This window comes from Ursus arctos, unplaced genomic scaffold (genome assembly GCF_023065955.2).
Source record: "Ursus arctos isolate Adak ecotype North America unplaced genomic scaffold, UrsArc2.0 scaffold_30, whole genome shotgun sequence".
NCBI classification, from domain to species: domain Eukaryota; kingdom Metazoa; phylum Chordata; class Mammalia; order Carnivora; family Ursidae; genus Ursus; species Ursus arctos.
Genome location: NW_026622986.1, coordinates 24,916,969 through 24,942,203, shown reverse-complemented (window position 1 = coordinate 24,942,203; position 25,235 = coordinate 24,916,969). Strand labels below are relative to the sequence as shown.

The window sequence follows — 25,235 nt, the reverse complement described above, 5'->3', positions numbered from 1 at the left end:
GCTGAGTCCATGAGGTTCATTGCTTCCTGGAATTCCTCTGACAGCTGCTGTGTTTCCTTTCTGCTCTAGCTGAAGATGAATTGGAGCCTGCCAGGAAAAAAAGGAGAGAACAACTTACGTACCTGGAATCTGAGGAATTTCAGAAAATCCTAAAAGCAAAATCAAAGCACACGGGACTACTCAAAGAGGTAAGAGCTCAAAAGGTCAGAAATGATAGAGATGCCCTCCAGATGCCAGGCACTTTGTCATGGGACTAAGAATCTATTTCTTCTACCTCAACCAAGATGTAGTTATATGTCTGAGTTGACTTTGAAGAACAGGAATACTTCTGATGGAATTTAGCTTTGCCCCTGTCCTTGAATTGAAGAATATCATTTATCATTATTTTAATGGACCTCAGTGTTATAAAAATGTTACCTTGTAGTTATGGCTTTGAATTGATGTTTAAGTGGTTCACCGCTATAGCTGTTCTTTTCTGTTCTGCTATATGGGAAGGAATTTTTATTCCATTCAAGTATTTTTATATTGGTATTTCAAATACTGTAAATCAGTAGTTACCAACCCATTGAGGGTAGTTGCTCTCAATCCTGTGTATTTTGAATTGCTCCCTTATTATCCTGAAATAAAATTCTTGGATAATATAAATTACCTAACTACAATTTTTAAGAATATCAATATGATATCCTACGTGTGATATAAATAAGAAAAAAAGAAAATATTTATATTAAAAATATATATTTGATTATGTTACTATGTAGGCACAACTATCCCAGAAGAAATAATGAAGTTTTTAGAGGGTTGGATTATAAATGTAAATGAGACAAGTAGAAATGAAGGCTCCTTTAGGTGTGTGTTTTTGGTGACTTAAATACCATGGGTCTGTTTCTTTGACAGTGTATTTTTTTTTTAAACCGTGAATAATCTAGGGAACCTTTGAAGACACCGAACTACAGTTGTCCCTCTGTATACACAGGAGTTACCTAGTTGTACTCTTGGCATATTCAATATATATTTGAACTATGCACAAATATTATAGGGTTGTACGTAAAGCAGTTAGGTTTGAGGGTTATAATTGGGTTTTTCATCCACATGGGTACCTTCTAGGATAGTCAGAAGAATCCTTTCATATGGAGAGACTGTTCCGTGCATTGTAGGTGCAGCCTCCCCGGTCGCTGCGAGTAGCAGGGGTAGCAATCATTGGGATGACCAAAACACAAAGTGCTCCCACCAATTTTCACAATATCTCCATGGGGGCGGTACTGTTCCCATTTAGTGCCAGTACTCTGAATGCTCTGCTCTTTCGATTACTGACTAATGAGATAGTTGTATATTTTACTATTCTACCAGCCTGAAACTTGGCCAGGAGAGAAGCTGGGGCTGACCCTGAGAGGCTGTAGAGCTGAGCTCCTGGCCTCTGTGGCCACCAGAGGCCTCGGGCCTTGTGCAGCTGCACTAACTCCCGAGCTGTGACCACCTTCTGCTGTCAGCCTCTCTCTGCCCTCACACCTACTCCCTGTTGTTCCAAACAACTAGGAACTGCTCCTGCCAAGTGCTTGGTCTGGCAAACAGTATCGAATAGACTGGACTGTCCTAAGTGGGGAGGCACTGAATACCTTCCATAGCTTGAGTCTGTATGTGCCCAGGAGAAAAAAATGCCTTCTGGTGCACACACTTGACGCGGTGACGATGTTAATGATGTAAGTATTTTCAGTTTGTATCTGGTGTTTTAAAAATCACCAGATGCTTTCATATTAGTTTTTGGAAAAATAAGAGCTTATGTCTACTTCTGATCATCTTTTGGTTTGCAGTTCTTTGAGCTCTTATCAGGTATCCTCATATAGTTAGCTTGTCTCTTTGGCTGTGTTTATTATTATTGAATTGGTGCCTGAGTACGTGTTGGATTTAGTGCAAGGTCTCTTGTATGCCTTGTCATTCCAGGCTGAGGCTGAACTGCAGGAACGCTATTTTGAGCCATTGGTGAAAAAGGAACAAATGGAAGAAAAGATGAGAAGCATCAGAGAAGTGAAATGTCGAGTAGTGACATGCAAGACGGTGAGTGGAGAGATGCTTCTAACCCTGGGCCCTGTTTGGAGCTGTTGTGACCTCTTGCGACTCAGCAGAACGTGGAGATATATGGGATATGGGGCCATGTCTTGTGATTGGAGTCCTGCACAGGTCATTTAGTTAGGCTGGAAAGCAAGCTGCTCACAACAGCCAAGGACCTGGCTGCCTGTCTACTTGGCCTCCAAGCTCTGGTGGCGGAGCATTGGTGGTGAGATTTTCCTTTTATCTAACCACAGGTCCTGGTTCTGCAGGCAAGCCTTGTCCATTAGACCCAAGTTATTCTTACCCATCCTTCTCAAGTTTCTAGCACACCTTCAGTTTACGGTTCACAGTCCTGGGACATTGGGTGAATGATTTCCTTTGGCATCACATGTTAGGAGCAACTACTATTGTCCCTTTCTACTCAGGGCTTAGCCAGCTAAACTGAATCTCAAGGCAAAGTGTAAATTGCATCATTTTCTATGTTTGCAGAATTTTTACACTAAGTCTATTAGAAGATGATAAACCCCCTGTCCTTCAACACTGATAAAATAGGACCAAGAAATAGTTCTTGCAGAACCGTATCCTTCCATTACCATTCATTTTATCCTGCTTGGCTAATCCTCCTCGTAAGCATACGTAAGAGGAGGAAGAGACTTAGCTTACCAAGTACAGTTTTCTCTGTCTTTATTCCTTTTAAACCTTAACACCCTCCTTTACATTTAGGGGACAGCCCTAAACCGGCTATCACCAAAAGGCAGGGCTTCCTTGGGAAAGTTCAGAATAAATAAAGGTTTTACTTCAGATAATAGCTTGTACTCTGACAAAACAGCAAACCTAAGGACGTAGCTGGTGTGTTAGTTTCCCATTGCTGCTCAAACAAATAACCACCACCTTGATAGTTTAAATGACACAACTTTATTATAATCTTGCACTTCTGTAGGCCAGAAGTCTCTTTGTCTCATGGGGCTAAAATCCAGGTCTGGCAGGACTGCGTTCCTTCTGGATGCTCTAAGGGAGAATCCATTTCCTTGCCTTTCCCAGCTTCTTGATCCCACCCGTATTCTTTGGCTTGCAACTCCTTTCTCCATCTTCAGAGCCAGCCATAGCAGGCCGAGCCCTCTTACATCCTCCGGCCTCCTCCCTGTGGAGTCCCACTTCCACTTTTAAGGGCCCTTATGATTCCATTGAGCCCACCCAATAATCCAGGATCATCTCCCAATTTTAAGATCAATTAACTAACAACCCTGGTCCCCCTTTGCCATGTAACCTAACATGCTTTTGGGTTTTAGGGAGTAGGGTGTGTATGTCTTGGGCAGGGGGTGGCTGTTCTGCCTACCACAGCTGGTGTACCATTCTGTTCTGTATTTCTGAGGCTGCCAAAACCAAAAGTTACTTGTCTAGACTCTGATTACCAGAAACCACAGTGCTGTGTCCTAGCAGCTGTTTCAGCGTTCACCCATCATTTTCCTTCCTTCCTTCCTTCCTTCCTTCCTTCCTTCCTTCCTTCCTTCCTTCCTTTTTCTTTCTTTTTTGTTTAAATGTATCATACAATTCTATTTATGCAAAATTCAAAACCAGGTAAATGAATCTCTGCTGTTAGAAAGCAGGATAGTGATTACCCTTGGGGTGTAGGGGGAGCAGTGCCTGGAAGGGGGCACGGGAAGGGCTTCAGGAGAGCTGGGGAGGTTCTGTTTCTTAGTCTGGATGCTGCTTATTGTTTCCTATTCTATTCAGTCCTTGTGAGGATCAAAATTACAAGTGAATTATTAATATCTCTGCTTGGTTTTGCTGCTTATGAAATAGGAGTAATAAGCTTACATCCTTTTCTGAGGCTTTTTAAGAGGAAATAAAAGGGCTACTGAATAGGCCCTAGTGTCAGTGTCCTATCACCAAGTGACAGCAGTGAATTTAGGACAGACCTGATGAAGCTATCGAGAGGTTACCAGTGCTTTTGTCTTGATGTTACGGAAGGTTATTGTGTACTTCATGCCTGACCAAAAATTGTGGCAAATACAAGAAACAGTGGCGTCAGTCTGCGGGACTCTAGAATCTATCACCGTAGCTCTTAGATAAGGTGGTTGCTTTGCTCACACCTGCCTGGGTGCTGGTGAGAAAACAGAAGTTCTCATGGAACAGATTGCCTTCTTAGCAGCTAGCCAGTTTCTCCTGCAAAGCTCTTGACAGACGTATGCCCTCCTGTTGATTTTATGCAGTGTGCCTACACCCACTTCAAGCCTTTGGAGACCTGCGTCAGTGAGCAGCACGACTACCACTGGCATGATGGCCTAAAGAGGTTTTTCAAGTGTCCCTGTGGAAACAGAAGCATCTCCCTGGATAGGCTCCCCAAAAAGCACTGCAGGTAGGAGAATTGCTTGTCATTCTTGAACCCTCTTTCCAGTTCCCATGTGATGCCGTTCTACTGGAACATTGTTTTGAGGGTCAGGCCTTGTTTCCATGCCTCTTACAGCTTCAGGCCATCCCTAAAAGCTCATGGAGGGAAGGGGTCCTGCCCTCTTCACTGCTTTACCCCCAATACTTAGTATAATGCCCAGCCCATAGTGGGTCCTCAAAAATGTTTGTTGAATGAAAGAAGTCATTTCTCTGAAGTTCCTGGAGTTGCTGGGACAAAAACTAGGGAACCAGAAAGGGTAGAATTGTGGAGTGATGAGCTAACTGCTGTGGCCATTTTTGCCCTGGGAGCATTGGTGGACTCTGGGCCCAGCGGGGAGCTGACAGTCTGGGTCTTATCCTGGTGGAGGACCACCCACAGAACTGTTGATGGAGATTGGGGTTCTCCCACAGTGGTTCATACTTCCTTTAGGGTATTTAGTTCATTCAGGTTTTCTAGTTGTTCTCAGAGCACTGGTCTAAGGACCACCCCACTCAGAAGCAGAATTAGGGTCACATTAAATGAATAAAACAATTTTGTGGGGACTAATGTCTTTTATGTATGAAATCATCCCTTTTTAAGATCATGGTGTAGCTTCCCATTTATTCATCCCATCCTCTATGGCTTTTATTAATTTTTAAAATTATCTCCACTGAAATGTTGAGTATTCTTAATTCTTAGATGTGTCATCGTTTTTATTGATATTCTGAATGGCAGTTTATGTTCTAATATATTTTTTAGTTGTTTATTGTTGGTGTAGAGAAAAGTTATTGATTTTTTATGTAGTGATCTTGCCTCTGGCAAGCTTATTAGACTCTTATGCCAGTAATTTGTTGATTTCTCTATATAGTTGATCATCTGCAAGTAAAGTAAATTTTACCTGTTTTGTTCCCATTCTTACACCCTCTATTTCTTTGTCTTTTCTGAAAGGGTTGGGCAGACCTCCAAAACTATGTTAAATAACAGTGATGATAGTGGGCTTCTATTTCTTGATCTTTATCTTAAAGTGAATATATCCTTCACAAATTTCTCCTCCAAGTATAATCTTTACCAACTTAAGGAAAATCCTTTTTATTTCCAGTTTACTATGACTGTGAGTAGATATCTTTTCTTCATTGTACGATCTTATCCTTTAGCTTACTAATGTGTTGTTATTAAGTTGACTGACTTCTTTATATATTTTGGATATTAACCCCTTGTCTGATAGATGGCTGGTGAATATTTTCTCCTGTTCTGTAGGTTGTTTTTTCACTTTGTTACTTGTTAATTTTGATGTGCAGAAGTTTTGATTTGATGTGATCCTATTTGTTGATTTTTGCTTTTGTTCCCTGAGTTTTTTTGTTTTTTTTTATTATTAGGTTAGTCACCATACAGTACATCATTAGTTTTTGATGTAGTATTCCATGATTCATTGTTTGCATATAACACCCAGTGCTCCATGTAATACGTGCACTCCTTAATACCCATCACCAGGCTAGCCCATCCCCCCACCCCTCTCCCCTCTGAAACCCTCAGTTTGTTTCCCGGAGTCCATAGTCTCTCATGGTTCGTCTCCCCCTCTGTTTTCCTCGCCCTTTGTTTTTCCCTTCCTTCTCCTAATGTCCTCCCTGCTATTCCTTATGTCCACAAATAAGTGAAACCATATGATAATTGTCTTTCTCTGCTTGACTTATTTCACTTAGCATAATACCCTCCAGTTCCATCCATGTTGATGCAGATGGTGGGTATTCATCTTTTCTGATGGCTGAGTAATATTCCATTGTATATATTGACCGCATCTTCTTTATCCATTCATCTGTTGAAGGGCAATCTGGGCTCCTTCCACAGTTTGGCTATTGTGGACACTGCTGCTATGAACACTGGGGTGCATATGGCCCTTCTTTTCACTACATCTGTATCTTTGGGGTAAATACCCAGTAGTGCAATTGCTGGATCATAAGGTAGCTCTGTTTTTGATGGATCAAAATTTTGATCACTTTTTGAGGAGCCTCCACACTTTTCCAAAGTGGCTGTACCAACTTGAATTCCCACCAACAGTGTAAGAGGGTTCCGCTTTCTCTACATCCTCTCTAACATTTGTTGTTTCTTGCCTTGTCAATTTGTGCCATTCTTACTGGTGTAAGATGGTATCTCAATGTGGTTTTGATTTGAATTTCTCTGATGGCTAATGATGTTCAACATTTTTTCATGTCTATTAGCCATTTGTATGTCTTCATTGGAAAAGTGTCTGTTCATATCTCCTGCCCATTTTTTGACATGATTGTTTGGACGAGAACATACGCTGTAACCTCTTCGACATTGGCCACAGCAACTTCTTTCATGACACGTTTCCAAAGACAAGAGAAACAAAAGCAAAAATAAACTTTTGGGACTTCATCAAGATAAAAAGCTTCTGCACAGCAAAGGAAACAGCCAACAAAACCAAGAGGCAACCCATGGAAGGGGAGAAAATATTTGCAAATTATACTACAGATAAAGGGCTGGGATCCAAGATCTATAAAGAACTTATCAAGCTCAACACCAAAAAACAAATGATCAAGTCAAAAAATGTTCCCTGAGCTTTTGGCATTGTGTTAAAAAAATCAGTGCCAAGACCAAATCAATGAGCTTTTTCCCTACATTTCCTTCTAGGATTTTTATGGTTTCAGGTCTTACATTTAAGTGTTTCATCCATTTCAGGTTAATTTTTGTGAGGGATGTGAAATAATGGTCCAATTTCCTTGTTCTGTGGGTGTTTCTCCAGTTTTCCCAGCACTGTTTGTTGAAGAGACTGTCCTTTCCCCATTGGGTATTCTTGGCTCCCTTGTTGAACATTAGTTAAAATATTAGTTGACCGTATATACTGGGATTTAAATCTGGGCCTTCTATTCTGTTTTACTGGTCAATGTATCTATTTTTGTGCCAGTATCATACTGTTTTTATTACTTTGGCTTTGTAGTATAGTTTGAAATCTGGAAGCATCATGCCTCCAGCTTTGTTCTTTTTTCTCAGCATTTCTTTGGCTATTCAGGGTCTTCTCTGGGTCCACACAAATTTTAAGGTTGTTTCTTCTTTTTTCTTTTCTTTTCTTTTTTTTTTTTTTTTAAGAATTTCTTTGGTATTTTGATAGGGATTGCTTTGAATCTCTGCAGATTGCTTTGGGTAGTTTGGCCATTATAACAATATCAGTTTTTTCAGATCCATGAACTGAGGTATCTTTCCATTCATTTGTGTCTTCAGTTTCTTTCAGGAAAGTCTCATAGATTTCCATTCACTTCCTTGATTAGATTTATTAGTAAGCTTTTTATTGTTTTTGAGTGTATCCTGAGTGTAAAGGAACATAATTGATTTCTGTTTGTTGATTTTATATACTGCTGTTCTACTGAAATTGTTGATTAACTACGATGATTTTTTGATTGACTCTTTGGGATTTTCTATGTATAAGATATGTCATAAGCAAATAGCAATAGTTTTACTTCCTCCTTTCCAGTTTGGATGCTTGTTATTTCTTTGTCTTGCCTAATTGCTCTAGCTATGACTTCCAGTACTATACTGAATAAGAGTCCTTGTCTTATTCCTGATCTTAGAGGAAATGCTTTCATTTTTTCTCTTTTGAGTATAATGTTACCTGTGAGTTTGTCATATGTGACTTTTATTATATTGAGGTATGTTCCTTCTATACCCAATCTGTTAAGGGTTTTATCATGAAAGGGTGCTGTATTTTGTGAAATGCTTTCTCTGTTATCTATTGAGATGATCATGTGATTTTTATCTTTTATTTTATTGATGTGGTGGTGTATTAAATTTATTGATTTGTGTATGTTGAACTCTCCTTACCTCCCAGGAATAAATCCTATGGTTGGTCATGGTGTATAATCCTTTAAGTGTGTTCTTGAATTTGATTCACTAATGTTTTATTGAAAATTTTTGCATCTATATTCATCAGAGATATCATCTACCTTTTTATTTTTTTGTGGTATCCTTCTCTGGTTTTGGCATCAAAGTGATGCTGGTTTATTCATTTCGGTCTATTTAAATTTTTGGTTTCTTTTTGATTTAGTCTTAGGTTGTAGGTTTCTAGAACTGTATCCATTTCTTCTAGGTTATGTAATTTGTTGGCATATAATCTTTCACAGTCATCTCTTATGATTCTGTGTATTTCTGTAGTATCAGTTGTCTCCTCTTTGATTTCTAATTTTGAGGCTTCTCTTTTTCTTAGTCTAACTAAAGGTTTGTCAATTTTGTTTATCTTTTCAAAGACTCAGCTCTTAGTGTCAATCTTTTGTTTTTCTCGTCTCTATTTTTTCTGTTCTTTATTATTTCCTTCCTTCTGCTAAATTTGGGCTTAATTCTTTTTTTTCTAGTTCCTTGAGGTATAAAATTATATTATTTGAGATGTGTCTAATTTATTAATATATGTTCCATCCCTTCACTTTGAGCCTGTGTGTGTCATTAGAGCTGAGACGTGACCCGTGTAGGCAGCATATGGTTGGGTCGTTTTCTGTCCATCCAGTCATTCTGTGCCTTTGGACTGATGGATTCAATCCATTTAAATTTAGGGTAACTATTGATGGGTAAGGATTTACTACTGCCATTTTATCTTTTGTCTTCTGGTTCTTAGGTCTCCCCATTGTTTCTTTTTCCTTGTTTCTGTCTACTTTTTAAGTTGGTGGTTTTTCAGTCAGAAAAACTAAGAGGCAGCCCATGGAATGGGAGAATATACTTGCAAATGACACTACAGATAAAGGACTGGTATCCAAGATCTACAAAGAACTTCTCAAACTCAATACATGAGAAACAAATAAACAAATCAAAAAATGGGCAGAAGATATGAACAGACACTTTTCCAATGAAGACATACAAATGGCTAACAGACACATGAAAAAATGTTCAAAATCATTAGCCATCAAGGAAATTCAAATCAAAACCACACTGAGATATACCACCTTACGCCAGTTAGAATGGCAAAAATAGACAAGGCAAGAAACAACAATTGTTGGAGAGGATGTGGAGAAAGGGGGTCCCTCCTACATTGTTGGTGGGAATGCAAGTTGGTACAGCCACTCTGGAAAACAGTGTGGAGGTCCCTTAAAAAGTTAAAAATTGAGCTACCCTATGACTCAGCCATTGCACTACTGGGTGTTTACCCCAAAGATACAGACGTAGTGAAGAGAAGGGCCATATGCACCCCAATGTTCATAGCAGCAATGTCCACAATAGCTAAATCGTGGAAGGAGCCGAGATGCCCTTCAACAGATGACTGGATTAAGAAGTTGTGGTCCATATATACAATGGAATATTACTCAGCTATCAGAAAGAACGATTCTCAACATTTGCTGCAACATGGACGGCACTGGAGGAGATAATGCTAAGTGAAATAAGTCAAGCAGAGAAAGACAACTATCATATGATTTCTCTCATCTATGGAACATAAGAACTAGGATGATCGGTAGGGGAAGAAAGGGATAAAGAAAGGGGGGGTAATCAGAAGGGGGAATGAAACATGAGAGACTATGGACTATGAGAAACAAACTGAGGGCCTCAGAGGGGAAGGGGTGGGGGAATGGGATAGGCTGGTGATGGGTAGTAAGGAGGGCACGTATTGCATGGTGCACTGGGTGTTATACACAACTAATGAATCATCGAGCCTTATATCGGAAACCGGGGATGTACTGTATGGTGACTAACATAATATAATAAAAAATCATTAAAAAAAAAAAAAGACAAATAAGTTGGTGGTTTTTCATGGTGATTTGCTCAGTCAGTTCCCCCTCCCCTTTTATGTTTATGTCTGTGCTCTACATCTTTACCTTGTGGTGACCATGAGGTTCACATAAAATATCTCTTTGGTAAAATAATCCTTTCTCTGCTATCAGCAATTTATCTTCACCTATAAAGGGTCCATCCTTTTTCTCTTCCCCTTTTATATTTTGTGTCACAAATTATTTCCTTTGTGCTGCGATGTCATCACCAAGTAGTAGCCATAGTTACTTTTAATGCTCTTTTCCTTGAACCTTTATACTATAATTAAGAGTTTAATATACTAGTCTAGAAAAGAGTTAACAATTTTCTAATTTTATTTATCACCTTAATCGGAGTTTTGTGTATTTCTTTTTGTTTCAGCTCTAAGAGCTTTTAGCATTTCTTATTATAAGGCAGGTCTAGTGGTGGTAAACTCCTCAGCTTTTGTTTGTCTGGGAAGGTCTTCATTTCTCCTTCCCACCTAAAGGATAACTTTGCAGAATAGAGTATTGTTGGCTGGCAGTTTTTAATCTTTGAATATTTTTCATATGTCATCCTACTCTCTTCTGACCTGTAGAGTGTCAGCTGAGAAATCTGATAGCCTGATCCTTTGTAGGTTGCTGTCGTCATCCCCCCCCCCCCGCCCCCCGACCCCCAGTTGCCTTTCACATTTTTTCTTTATCACTGACTTTTAACAGCTTTGATATAATTGTGCCTTGGAGAGGTCTTCTTGCATCGAGATAAGAAGGTATTCTACTAGCTTCATAGATTTGTGTATCCAGTTCCTTCACCAGGTTTGGAAAGTTCTCAGCTATTACTTCTTTATAAACTCTCTGTTCTTGTCCTCCTCTCTTCCCCTTCTGGAATACCCATCTTTCTTACATCGGCTTTTCTAATGGAATCTGTTTCTACATGGAATCTCCGAGGACTTCTTTTCTTTTTTAAAAATCTTCATTCTCTCACCTCTTCCACCTGAGTCATTTTTAGGTTCCTGTCTTCTAGCTCACCAATTCTCTCTTCCATCTGATTTGCTGTATTTTCAGTGCATTCTGTTGCATTCTTCATCTTATTTAGTAAGTTCTGCTCCAGAATTTGTTTGGCTCTTTTTTACAATTTCTTCTGTGAAGTTCTTCTGTTCATTAATCCTGAGGCCGTGGTGTTGCCTTTCTAAGTTTTCTTGCAGCTCGCTGAATTTCTTCATAAAAGCTGTTTTAAATTCTTTATCAGTTAGATTGCGATATCCTTTGGACTCCTTTCCTGCAAAATTTTCAGGTTGTTTTTGTTTTTATTTATAATACGGTATTACTGTGATTTTTCATGGTGTCTGATGAAAAGTGTCTCTGCCATTGCATTTGAAGTAATGAACACCTTTCTCAGGCAAGGTTTTGTTCACTTTGATTCTGACAATTCAACCTGTAATTAGGAGCCTTTCTTTTGTTTTCCAGAAGGTGGCACTATAGCACATGTTTTTGGTTTCTCTAGGCAGCGTGCATTTAAAAAAAAGGGGGGGGGGGGTTGGTGGCCAACCCAGGGTAGGTGTATACTTAGCATTTGGGGCTTTGGGTGAGCCTAGAAGTCCCTGGGCCGAATCCCTGGGCAGGCAGGCAGGCAGGAGGCACTTTCATGCGGTCCTTGTAGAAGCTGCAGAATGGGTGGCTGACCCCCACTTGGCACCTTCACCCACCACCTCCTGCCAGAAGGGTGCTGCTGACCCGCCATTTGCATTACTGCTCCCCTCCTTCACTGCCCTCCCTGTTCGCATCCACCCTTGATGACCCGGATGCTGTGCACAGGTGCTTCTTTTTTTTTTTTTTTTTTTTTTGGTCATAGATGTCCAATTACTTGTAAATCAAAGAGGAGAGGAAAAAGGAACGGCTCACCTTGTGATGGTGACATCACTCTCAGAAGTTTCCTTTCACTCTTTGAGTAGACCCTACTTAATTTTTTTTTTTTAATCTGAAATCCCCTTTATCTGTTCCACCCATCTCCCCACCAACCTCCCCTCTGACAACCACCAGTTCTCTGTATTTAAGAGTATGGTTTTTTGTTTGTCTTTTTTTTCTTCGTTCATTGTTTTGTTTCTTAAATTCTGTATATGGCATTTACCCTTCTCCAACTGACTTACTTCACTTATCGTTCTACCCTCTAGATCCACCCATGTTGTTGGAAATGGCACAGTCTTACTCCTTTTTATGGCTGAGTAATATTCCATTGTGTGTGTGTGTGAGTGGGTAGGTGTGTGTTTCCATAATTTGGTTATTGTAAATAATGGTGCAGTAAACAGGGGTGCATATATCTTTTCCAATTAGTGTTTTCATTTTCTTTGGGTAAATACCCAGTAGAGGGTTTACTAGGTCATAGGGTAGATTTATTTTTTGAGGAACCTCCACACTGTTTTCCACAGCGGCTGCACCTGTTTGCATTCCCACCAACAGTGCACGAGGGTTCTTCTTTCTCTACATCCTTGCCAGCACTTGTTATTTTTTGTCTTTTTTATTTTAGCCATTCTGACAGTGTGAGGTGTATCTCATTCATTGTGGTTTTGATTTGCATTTCCCTGATGATCAGTGATGTTGAGCATCTTTTCATGTGTCTGTTGGCCATCTGTGTGTCATCGGAAAAATGTCTATTCATGTTTTCTGTCCATCTTAATCAGATTAGTGGTTTTGATGTGTTGAGGATTTTTTATTTTGGTATACAGTTATATTCAATTAGCTCATATTTTATATAGTGTTTTTACATCTATAGTTAACCCTTCAACTGCACAGCTCCACTTCTATGCACATTTTTTCAATGAATACGGTACCTAAATGTATTTTCTCTTTCTCGTGATTTTCTTAATAATATTTTCTTTTCTCTAGTTTACTTTATTGTGGGAACACTGTATAAAATACATATACAAAATACGTGTTAATTGACTTCGGTAAGGCTTTGGTCAGCAGTAGTTAAGTTGTAGGGAGTCAAAAGTTATGTGCGGATTTTCAACTGCACAGGGGGCGGCACCCACCCCCATCTTTTTCAGGGGTCCACTGTATATTCATAAGTGAATTACACCTGTTTTTGTTTGTTTTTTTTATATAGGCCTTACCTAGTTTTAGAACAAAGATTATATGAGCCTCATAAAATGAACTGGGCAGCTTCTGGAAATAATTTATATTAAATAGCAATTAATTATTCTTAAGCTTCTAATAAATCTCAGCTGTAAAATTATTTAGGCTTAGGCCCAGGCCCAGGTTTTAGGGCCTGTGGTGGCTTGATAACCATTTCAATTTCATGGTCTCTTTTGCCAATTTCAGCATTTTTTTTTCTTTTTATTCATTTCATTTAGGTTTTCAAATGTATTAACGTATGGTTGTTCCTAATAAACTTTCATTGTTTTTAATGTGTTACTTGCTATTTTTTATTAATAAACATTTACTGTATTTTGTGCTATTATTTTTCTTCTCTTTTTTAAGATCAATCTTGACAGAAGTCTTTTATTCTGATTCTCTTTTCAGAAAATCATCTTTTAGCTTTCTTAATATTTATTGGTTTTCTCTCTCTTTTACTGAAGTCTGTCCTTATTTTTCTGCCCTTCTTGTTTCTTTGGGTTTGGTCTGTATCCTTTTGCCAACGTCAGTTAATTGCTTACACTCAGCTTACTCGTTTTTAACTTTTCTCGTTTCTTCATCAGTGTGTTTAAAGCTACATGTTTCCCTCTAAGCAGTCCTGCTTTAGGGTCTCCCACAACGTTTGGCCTGAAGTTAAAAGTATTTCTTGGGGTGGCTGGCTGGCTCAGTTGGAGGAACATACAACCTTGGGTTGTGAATTCAGACCCCACATTAGGTATAGAGATTCCTTAAATAAATCTTTTTTTCAGTAAAGGATTTCTTAATGCCTTCGATGACTTCCTGTATGACCCAAGGGTTAGTAATATTGTTTAATTTTCAAATATATAGGGTTGGTTTTTACTTTTTTTTTTTTAGTTTTTGACTTTATTGGCTTATTCAAGGACAAAATTTGTATGGTAAGTCTTTGGAATTTGAGGCAATTTCAAGATCACCTTCCGTCTTCCCAAGAATGTCTCACCAGAATAGTCTTACCACCTCTTTGCTTGCTTATTTTTTGGGTTTTGTTTACTTCCTGGAACCCATACTTCACTCCAAGTTTCTCCAGGGTTGACTGGGGTTGATGAGGGGACCTGGACGCCATGCTAGTTCATTACCTCATCAAGAGCTGATTTGTGAAATTGCTATGATCTGGATTATTATCTTTTTGAAGTATCTATCTGTATATTGATACTTGACTTCTCTGACATATTTTAAAAGAAAGAGCTTATGTAAAACATTTGAGTATCAGAAAAATTCCACTAATAAGCAGTAAGTACAACTCACAGACGGAAGAGCAAGATGCTTTTTCATCCTCCAGGTAGTGCTGTTATTTTTGTGACAACTGCTTTTCTAGACTTTTTCTTGTCAATTCTTGATCTAGAGCAGAATAGGGCAAACTTTTTCTGTCAAAGCCCAGATAGTAAATATATTATGCTTCATGAACCAGATGGTCTATTTCGTAACTACTCAGCTTTGGTGTTACAGCTCAAAAGCAGCCATAGGTAATACAGAAACAAGTGGACATGGCTGTGTTTAAATGAAACTTTATTTACAAAAGCAGGTGGCAGGCTGGATTTGGCTCATGGGTAATAATTTGTCAAGCCCTGACTAGAATTTTTGTTATATATAAATTCTTCATTGATCTAGTAGTCTAGAAAATTTCTCTCAAGAGATACTGAGCTAGTCTCTAGACAGGGAAGGTAATGGAGAGGCTTAGGGCCAGGGCCACTGGTATGCTGACTCTCAGGGCAGGAGTAGTCTAGACTTTCAGGAGCTAAGTTGAGGCAGGTAGGGTAATCCCCATGCCCCGGAGCCTCTCAAATCCAAGAGTGCCGGCAGCCATATTTCCATGAGCTGATTGTGTTTCTTTTGTTTGTTTCAGCAGCGTGAACGTTGTGGAAAATAAGCTTTCTCTGTAGTAGCCACATCTCTGCTCAGGGTTGGACTCAAATACCATGTTAAAAAATGAGAACAAGAGTCTCTTGGCCCTTTGAACAATCAGAAAGTAAACATCTTTAGGTTTGAAAAGGGGGGAAGGATTGGGCAGACCAGGAGGAAGAATAATCCTCCCTCATCACAAGCTTTTAGTTCCAGAAAAGGGAAAAGGGGGAAGCCATTGACTGCATGGCTACCTTCCTTTTCTGAGTCACTTCCAGATGCCCAGCAGTAGAAACCAAGTTTGTGTTCATCACCCGCTGTGTGCATACCCTGTTACACTATCCTTGGGTATTTCATTTCTGAAGTATCTAGCTTTTTACAGATTTGAAGATCATTTCTCAAATCACTGGAGTGTGTATTTTCAGTAGCATTAGAGTGAAGCCTGTAATATGAGTGTTACCTTGATCATCTTCTGTTTGAATGGCAGATATTCTTCCTGCGAGTGCAGTGAACCCAGTTGACTTTATGTATGTCAGCCCATACCTCACCACTGAGTAAATCCCTTCTTTTCTGTTTCAGTAACTGTGGCCTCTTCAAATGGGAACGAGATGGAATGCTAAAGGTAGGTCATTTGCAAGGTGACCAATTTTAGTGATCCATGCAAATAATGTTGATCCATTTCTCACTAAACTATTTTCATTTTTCTAGGAAAAAACAGGCCCAAAGATAGGAGGAGAAACCCTGTTACCACGAGGAGAAGAACATGCCAAATTTCTGAATAGCCTTAAATAGCCCTGACTTCAAACAGGTACCCACGACCTACATTGCTTCTTATGGCTCCAGAAAAGCAAGGGTGTTGGCTCCGTTTGCTCGTGTTCCTGATCGTTGCAGTCCAAACAAATACTCGTTAAGCCTACACGTTTTGCCTACTGATTTTCTGTTGTGTTGGCTTGATACCAAATTTAACATTGACCTTTAAGTGGTAAATCAAAATACTATCATCTTCCATATTCTTGCTACTGATGGCTTCATTCGTGTAGATTTTTTGCTCAGAAACTGGAAGGTAAATTGAGAGCTGTGTTTCTGTATGTTTTGGGTTATAGAGTGCTCAGTGTTCCTTCTTGATCAGATAAAGTTCTAGTATTTATGTGGGTACCAAAAGGCAAACTTAGCTCACCCTGGGTAGGTTGCATAACTTCTGGGCTTCAGTTTTCTTACCTAGAAAATGAGGAGGCTTGGGGTAAATGATGTTGAAGTGTATCTTTCAGTGCTCAAATTCTACAAATAATACGACTTTCCCCATATAACTAATTAACACTCATCAACTTTAACATAATCTTGATATATTGACATCAAAGCCAACTTCCTTCTTTCATTTCTATTCTTACCTCTCTTTTGTTTTGCAAATTGAGTAATTCACTGACTCATGTGGCATTTAATTCACATCTGTATGGTTCTCTGTGCCCTTACAATATTGTGGAGATCTTTAATAGAAACACCTAAATTCTCATTGTTTTAAAATATAGCTTTGTTTAAATATGGCTTAAAGAAACTTCAAAAGCTCTAACTAAAATGAATGCAGAGTTTAAGAAGCTGTGAACGATGACTGAAGAACATCTCAGAAAGACAGAACTCAGGGAGCTTGAGATTTGCAGATACACTTTATCATACACATCAAGAATTCGAGGTCAAACCCTGTGCAAATTAGCACCCCAAAAATGCTGTTGAGGAGATTCCTCTGCCAGGCAACCTGATTTTCCAAAGTGAATGCTGATATTATCCTAAGATTGAGTAAATTGGTAGGAATATTATTACATTGGGATTTAAACTCTAGCTAGAAAAAGATCAGGTTTCCCCCAAGATGGTAGTATGGTAGGACGTAACGCTTACAGGAGCTGGTTGTGGGAGGTGTTCGATTTATATTTTCAAGAGCCAGAAAAAACATGTACATGCCTTAGATTTCATCAAACTCTGCTCAATATGAGTAGAAGGTGCTGTGTCTGACCCTGGTGTTCCTCCTAAGGTTATATTGCAAAAGCTATCTTTTTAGGAGGATTTCACTTCCCAGAAGGTGTTTGTTTTAATTTTTAACTAATGAAGAAAAGAATAGTGTTTAATTTTTAATAAGGACCGAAGGCACTAGAAAATGTGATATTTTTAATAGCTCATTTAGAGTAGGTTTGTTTATTCCATAAGCTTAAAATAGAGCTATGTATTTGAAGAAGGTCGCAACTGAGTGGCTGCCAAGGACTTGAACTCCAGGCTACTCCTTGAGCAATCCCCTTCCCATGAAAGAAACACATTCCTGTTTGAACCAAGGGCGCCATTAGAGTCCCCGTTCACTTGTGTATCATATATAAGTATTGTAAGGTACTGTAATAATTTAAAAATCATTGAATTACTTCTCAGTGACTCTACATCTTGGGGGGCTTTTGTTTGAGGTCTTTCTGTGTGTGCATTCACAGATCAGTGATGAGAAGGGGTAGGTGGGCCAAAAGGGGGACTTATTGTTTGCATTGAAATTATGGTTCATCAGTGAGATCAGTCTTTTAATACTCTTCTCTTTATCAGTGTATTAAATGCTTTTATATAAATCTAAAACGTGTGTTTAATTTTTCCTTACCCTGTCATTGGCAATGTAGGGCTTATTGTGTAATCATAGGCCATCCAAACAGGGTAAGTACACAGTGATCTATTTTAGCAAAGAGAAACTTTGTATTTCATGGGGAAGTAGTTGATCTGGATGTTCTGATTAATTGTCACAGCAGATTTTGTTTTTGCTGTGCTTTTTTTTTTTTTAGAGAGAGAGAGCGCACGAGCTGGGGGGAGGCGCAGAGGGAGAGGGGGAGAATCTAAAGCCCCACTGAGTGTGATGTGGGGCTCGATTTCATGACCCTGAGATCATGACCTGAGCCAAAGTCAAGATTCAGACACTTAGCCCACTGAGCCACCCAGGTGCCCCTGCCTTTTTTTATTTAGAGGAAACAAGTGGCTTTTTTTTTTTTAAATCACCTTTCTCTTGAGTTTTGTTTAAATATATTTTCTCTTCCAAACAACAGAAGGAAGACTGAAGTAAGTTAGGTAACAGTGATGCAGAGTAGCAAATAAGGAGCTTCTGGGTGATTGGTGTGGAATGTTTCTCAGAGGCAACTTAGAAAGTTTAAAAGTTTTAAAGTTTTCAACTTTTAAAAACATTACAAGTTGACCGATCCATAACAAAGTTGACAGGAAGAGATTTCATGAATTGGGTTGTATAAAAGTTGATGAGGACACAAGGGAAGCTTGATGTTTATAGCAGATTAAATGTGTCTGACAGGATGGATTTTTTAAAAGTCAAAAGAGTAAATCTGTTTGTATTAAGTAGATCACTCATAGCAGCCCATCAGAGCTCTACGTAACAAGTAAAATAGACATCTCTGATCCCATAGGTAGAAATTCGGAAACAATACAGCTCTAAAGGATGGATGGCTCAAAAAATGAAATTCTATATTCACCAATATTGAAGAAAGAAACGGTGATATATATAAAGAAAATAATAGAGAGGCACAAAATGGAAGAAATCAGTTGACTTAATAGCAGTTTATGGAAAAGCTGTGAAATTTTTGAAAATTAAAAGAAGCTGAGGGGCACCTGGATGGCTCAGTTGGTTAAGACACTGGATCTTGATTTCAGCTCAGGTTATGATCTCAGGGTCCTGGAATCAAGCCCCGCATCATGCTCTTCGCTCTGCTGGGAGTCTGCTTGAAGATTCTTTCTCTCCCTCTCCCTCTCCCCCTCAACCCTCTCCCACAATTCTGAGAGTATAGCCACAATGCCAAACTGTGTAGATCAAAATGGGAATGCGCCCTGCTGTGTCCTGCACAGGTCAGACTGTATCGACTTACATTTTGGAGAAAAGCCAGATGACAGTAATCAAGATGGTAACAATTCAAAACTGTTTCACCCAGGAAAGGTCAGAAAGAATTAATAATATACGTACAGTTTATTTTTGTTATGCACAGTAATTATATTTTGTAAAGCCATCACTAAGGTGAATTAGTAGATCCTGGGTCACTGTGCCAAGGGGGGAGTACAAGGGTAGGTTTCTGAGTACAAGGGTAGCCTCTGGTCAGATTTTTGTCAGTGATCCATATATAACCTTGTTTTATGTAGGTTTCTGTTTAAACACCATATTTAATATATATTGTTGATACATTAACATGGAACTCACAGCCAGTAGCACTATACATCACGATTGAACGAAGCTTATCTTAACACACATATCTTCTCCAGATGGCACACCATGTGGCCTTCTTGTACTGAAGAACACGAGACAGCACTTCAAGCATTATGTTTGGGCCATTTTTAACAGCAAGATCATCAACCAAAAGCACACAATGTGAAAAGCATGACATAAAAAGGACATTTGCTTACAATATCAGGGCTGAAACAAGCAAGAAGTTCACTTTGTTTGACCCCGCTGGGAATGTGTGCATTGGGCAATTCATATTTGTCATTGCTCGTCACATCCATAAATGACCGAAAAGACACCCCAAGTATTGATTTTGGAGTTACTAATAAATTTCAGCAATTAGGGGAGTCCACAAATAATGAGCAACTGTATAATTTTTAAAACAAGACCAGATAGAGAGTGTTCCCATTTTGAAGATTAGGAAATTGATTAAGGGATTTAAAAATGTGAGTTGAAACTCAGATTGGAACAAAGGCTGTGGTAATGTTGCTTAAGCAAAGACTTCTCTGTTGGTATTTTTCTTTCCAGTTTTAGTATATGTGCTGCCAAAGCAAGCAAATATTGGCCTCGTCTTAATCAACTTTGTTAAGGCCTAAATTTCACACAGTAAAAGGCACACATTTTAACTGTATGATACAATAAATTTTGATGAACACGGACACCCACAAAAGCACCACCACAAGCAAGATGTAGGACATTTCCATCCCGTCAGTGGCTTGTGCGATTTCCCTGTCCTCCCCCACCCATTGCAGATCTGTTTTCTGTCCTTGTAATTTCCGCCTGTCTTTCGAGTCTCACTTAAATAGAGTCATGCAGAATACACTCTTGTATCTGGCTTCCTTCATTCAGCATATTTCGAAATGCATCTGTGTTGTTGCATATATCAGTAGTTCATTATTTTTTTATTGTTGAGTATTTTGCTGGATGGATATGCCCCACGATTTATTTATTCATCTGTTGATGGACATCTGAATTGGATTATTTCCAGTTTGGGGCTGTTATGAATAAAGCATCTACCAATATTCAGGTAGAAGTCTTTCTGTGGATATGTGTTTTTGTTTCTCAGGGAAATATCTAGGAATGGTATTTCCAGGTCAAATGTAAGTGTATGTTTAGCTTTATAAGAAACTGCTAAACTAGGGGCGCCTGGGTGGCTCAGTTGGTTAAGCGTCTGCCTATGGCTCAGGTCATGATCCCACTTTGGGCTCCCTACTCAGCAGAGAGTCTTCTTCTCTCTCTCCCTCTGCCCCTTCCTCCAGCCCCTCACTCATACTCTCAAATGAATAAATAAAAATCTTGAAAGAAAGAAAAGAAAAGCAAGGAAGGAAGGAAGGAAAGGAAAGAAGGAAAGGAAGGAAGGAAAGAAAGAAAGAAAAAGAAAAGGAAAGGAAAGAAAGAAAGAAACTGCCAAAATATTTTCTAAAGGGGTTGCACTGGGGCACCTAGGTGGCTCAGTCAGTTATGTGTCTGACTCTTGATTTCGGCTCAGGTTCTGATCCTGGTGTTCCATGCTCAGCGGAGAGTCTGCTTGGGATTCTCACTCTCCCTCTGCCCTTCTCCCCCATGCGTGTGCACTCTCTCTCTCTAAAAATAAATCTTTAAAAAAATAAAGGGGTTGCACCATTTTACATACCCACTAATAATGTGTGAGTATTTGTGCCTGTCTCACCAGTATTTGATACTGTCTGTCTTTTTAAGTTTTAACCGCTGTAATAGGTGTGTGGTGGAATCTCATTGCAGTATGAATTTGTATTTTTCTTATGACTGTTGATATTGAGCATCTTTTCATATGCTGTTGGCATTCCTGTATCTTCTTTGGTGAAATATCTGTTTATTGATCAGGTTGAGTAAGAATTCTTCCATATATTCATGTGTGGAATTTAAGAAACAAAACAGATTAACATAGAGGAAGGGAAGGAAAAATAGAATAAGTGTTAATTGAGAGGGAGGCAAACCATAAGTAGTGCTGAACCCTAGGAAACAAACTGAGGGTTGCTGGAGGGGAAGTGGGTAGGGGGATGGGGTAACTGAAAGATGGGCATTAAGGAGGGCACTTGATGCAGTGAGCACTGGGTGTTCTATGCAACTGATGAATCACTGAATTCTCCCTCTAAACTAATAAAAAATAATTTTTTCTTTAAAAAGAGTTCTTCCTATATTCTGGATACAAGTGTTTTACAGATATATGTGTGATGAATATCTACTCCTGGTGTGAGACTTGCCTTTTCATTTTTTCTTAACAGTATCTCAAAGAGCAGGTTTCTACTTTCTTGTAGTCCATTTTATCAGTTGATTCACTTTAGGTTCATGCATTTTGTCTTTTTTTTTTTTTTAAAGATTTTATTTATTTATTTGACAGAGAGAGAGACAGCCAGCGAGAGAGGGAACACAAGCAGGGGGAGTGGGAGAGGAAGAGCAGGCTCCCAGCAGAGCAGGGAGCCCAATGCAGGGCTCGATCCCAGGTGCCCCCTGCATTTTGTCTTCTAACTGAGAAATTTTACCTGCCTTAAAAGTCACAAAGATGTTCTTATAGAATATTTTATATAGTTCTAGCTTTTACTCTTTCATCTGTGGTCCACTTCAAGTTAATTGTCGTATAAGTCATGGGGTATAAAGTCTGAGGTTCCTTGTTTTACAAATGGACACTCATTTACAGCATCACTCAGTGAAAAGATGAGCGCTTCCCTCATTATATTATTTTGCCGCCTTTGTGGAAAATCAGTTGATCATGTATTTTGGGGTCTACTTCTAGACTCAGTTTTGTTGCAGTAATGACATATTCATATGGTATATGTCAATCCTTATGCCATTACCATGCTGTCTTAGTGACTATAGCTGTAACAAGTGTTAGAATCAGGTAGTGTTTGTCCTCCACCTTTGTTCTTTTTAAAATTTGTTTTGGCAGTTCTTGGTCCTTTGCATTTCAGTGTAAATTTTAGAAGCAGGATGTTGATTTCTACTGAGAAACAAACAAACAAACAAACAAACCCTACTGGAATTTGAAGATTGTGTTTAAGGGGCATGGTGGCTCAGTCAGTTAAGCATCCGCCTCTTGGTTTCACCTCAGGTCAAGATCTCAGGGTTGTGAGATGGAGCCCTGCGTCAGGCTCCACGCTCAGCATGGAGTCTGCTTGAGATTCTCTCCGCATGTGTGCGCACTCTTTCGCTCTCTCAAATAAATAAATAAAATATTTAATTAAAAAAAGATTGTGTTTAATCTGTGGATCAATTTGGGGGGATTGATATCTTAAGACTTTCTATCTGTGAATATAATACATCTCTCCATTTATTTAGGTCTTTAATCCTTCCCAGCAACATTTAGTAGTATTTGTGCCTGTCTCAGCATATGAATAGCCAGTGTTGTGGCCCTTGTGAGTCCTATTATGATTGCAAGATGCCCTTCAACAGTAACCATTAGTAAACTTTGAAGAAATAAAGGTTTATTAATTATAGGGCCTGGAAATTACATAGCACACCAGATAGCAAGGTCTCAGGCCAAACAGCAAGGTCTCAGGTAGAAGGAGTGCACGTGGGCCTGGGGCTCTGCTTTCACTGGGGTCGAGGGTAGGGGCCTACTATTTTGTGGGCTCATGCTTAATTGGTGAATTTAAACACAAGACTGGGATTTTAAAGTCCCTGAAGAGGAAAAACAAGTGGTCAGTTATAGAAATCAACTGAAATCTCAGACTGTCAGGAGGAGGTGGTGGCCTGGCCCTTCAATCTAGTGGTGTAGCTGGCGATGTGTATATGCACGAAAGCCATCTTTCAAGTGTATAGATTGTATATATATTTTGTCATGTTTTTTTCTAAATGTCTTACAGTTTTGATGATATTGTAAGGGGTACTTTTTGCATTGCAATTCCCAGTTATTACTTGCTCGTATATAGAAATACAATGCATTTTTGTCAGTTGACCTTGTATCCTGGGACCATGTTAAACTTACATATTAGTTTAGCAGCTTTTTTGTAGATTCCATGGGATTTGCCTGAGAAGTTTTAACACTGCAGTTCCTGTCTATGACTGACGTTGTTGTTCCCATTCTAAAAAGGAAAGCATTTTCTTTCACCATTAAGTATCGAGAAAGTATTCTGAGTAAGGTTCAGCAAGAAGATCTATAAATAATAGTGTGGGGTTGGTTTGTCTTCACATGCATTCCCTAGTGATGTTATTAGTTGAGCACCAGTGGGCTTGACCTTGAGAGGGGGAAGTCATGTCAAGTCCTGGGTTGAGTACATTTTCAGGTTGTGCTGAATTTTATCTTCACATAATCATCAATTATGCCAGAACAACAATGGTGTCTGTGTCATTCGGGCATTTAGGGTTAAGGGTGCAGGAAGAGTGTCCTCGGTGATTTAATAAAGGAACGAACTGTTTTCTTTTTGAACAGTGACTTCAGGATACCAATCTAAGAGTATTTAGAGGGGTTATCATCTTACAAAATATAAAACGTCTTTCCCCTTGGTATCATAATTCTGTGCTGGGTGTGTGATAAACAATCAAACATGAGCTAATAAAATCATAAGCTAGTGCACCCTGACCTCACTGGCTCATATTAATAAGGCTACCATTTTTATTTAGGAAAGTTTTACATTTGGGGGCCTATTCCCTAAATGATTCACGCTCACCAGTGTGTCATTTGAGATTCATTATTACTGCTCTAAATTAATGAGAAATTATGTGGAAAACAATTTTCCATATTAAGTGAATGTTCTTTTCAGGCATACCTCCTCAAACATTGTCATTCCCATAGGAAGCTTTCTTTTTATGAAGCTTTCTCTTCAAGAAAGCTTTGTGAAAACTTTTCAACTCTAACTGCAGATTTTTTTATGGTAGAAAGTTGCCTTAATGAATAAAGTGAGCATGATTGGTCAAAAATGAATTTTAAAGTTAAAACATAAACATGGAAAAAATAAAACATAAACATGAAAAAAATATAGCTAGATACTTATATGTGCACAGATCACTTGAAGGATACTCAAGACTTGGGTATAATGGTTTTCTTTGGGAGACAGAAGGACACTGTATTCTTTTCTGGCGTTTAAAATTTTTTAACCATATGTATATATTACCTAATCAAAGTATTCTTAATTTTAAAAATCAAAATAATATGTAATCTCCCTCTGTACTCTCTCGCTTTCTGTTTCTCATGAATAAATAAAATTTTTTAAGTGTTAGTACATTGTAAGATCACAGGCTATACCGAAGTTACCAGTTGTCAACTAGAATATCCATATTTTTTTTAAGAATTTATTTATTTGTCAGAGAGCACAAGCAGAGGAGCGGCAGGCAGAGAGAGTAGACACCCCCCACCCCCCGCTGAGCAGGGAACCCGATGCACGACTTGATCCCAGAACCCTGGGATCATGACCCCTGCCGAAGGCAGACGCTTAACAACTGAGCTACCCAGGCATCCCTAGAATATCCATATTTTTAACCAATTTGCTTTTGAATAAATCCCTTAAGAATTTTTAAATTATAAAACACTTGTCAAAGAATTGGAACATAATTGGTTGAAAATGAATTAGAAATGAGCTACCCAAATTAAACTGATAAAAAAAAAAAGCAGGTACCACGTTTTTTTAAATTTTAAAAAATCATTCTGAGATTCACAAAAATGACCACTTCCAACCAAAAAAAAAAAAAAAGGTAAAGGCACATGATAATAATTTGTAAACTCTCCCCTGGAGTGCATGCACACATTCCCCCCCCCCAAAAGAAAGCAGGAAAAAGCAAATGGCAACATAAAAAACCAATGAATTAAAAATAATGAGTTTTTGGGGCACCTGGCTGGCTCAGTTGGTTAAGTAGCCGACTCTTGATTTCAATTCAGGTCATAATCTCAGAGTCTTGAGATCGAGCCTGCCTCGGGCTCCATGTTGGT

At 38.9% G+C, this 25,235-nt stretch overlaps 1 protein-coding gene across 4 annotated transcripts in view; it reads left to right on the top strand.

The window, feature by feature from the left end:
• The window catches only part of MCM10 (minichromosome maintenance 10 replication initiation factor), a 42,986-nt gene extending 22,338 nt beyond the window's left edge, over positions 1–20,648 (top strand). For 2 of the 4 annotated variants that reach the window (XM_057304761.1, XM_057304762.1), the window contains 5 exons: positions 70–188; positions 1,939–2,052; positions 4,260–4,405; positions 15,703–15,745; positions 15,832–20,648. In XM_057304761.1, coding sequence (XP_057160744.1) covers positions 70–188; positions 1,939–2,052; positions 4,260–4,405; positions 15,703–15,745; positions 15,832–15,915 — 506 coding nt within the window. In that variant the 3' untranslated portion in view covers positions 15,916–20,648. Of the gene's footprint in view, positions 1–69; positions 189–1,938; positions 2,053–4,259; positions 4,406–15,702; positions 15,746–15,831 lie in introns of those variants that run through there. The other 2 variants (XM_044392072.3, XM_057304763.1) reach the window with 2 other exon arrangements.
• Positions 20,649–25,235: the final 4,587 nt, after the last annotated feature.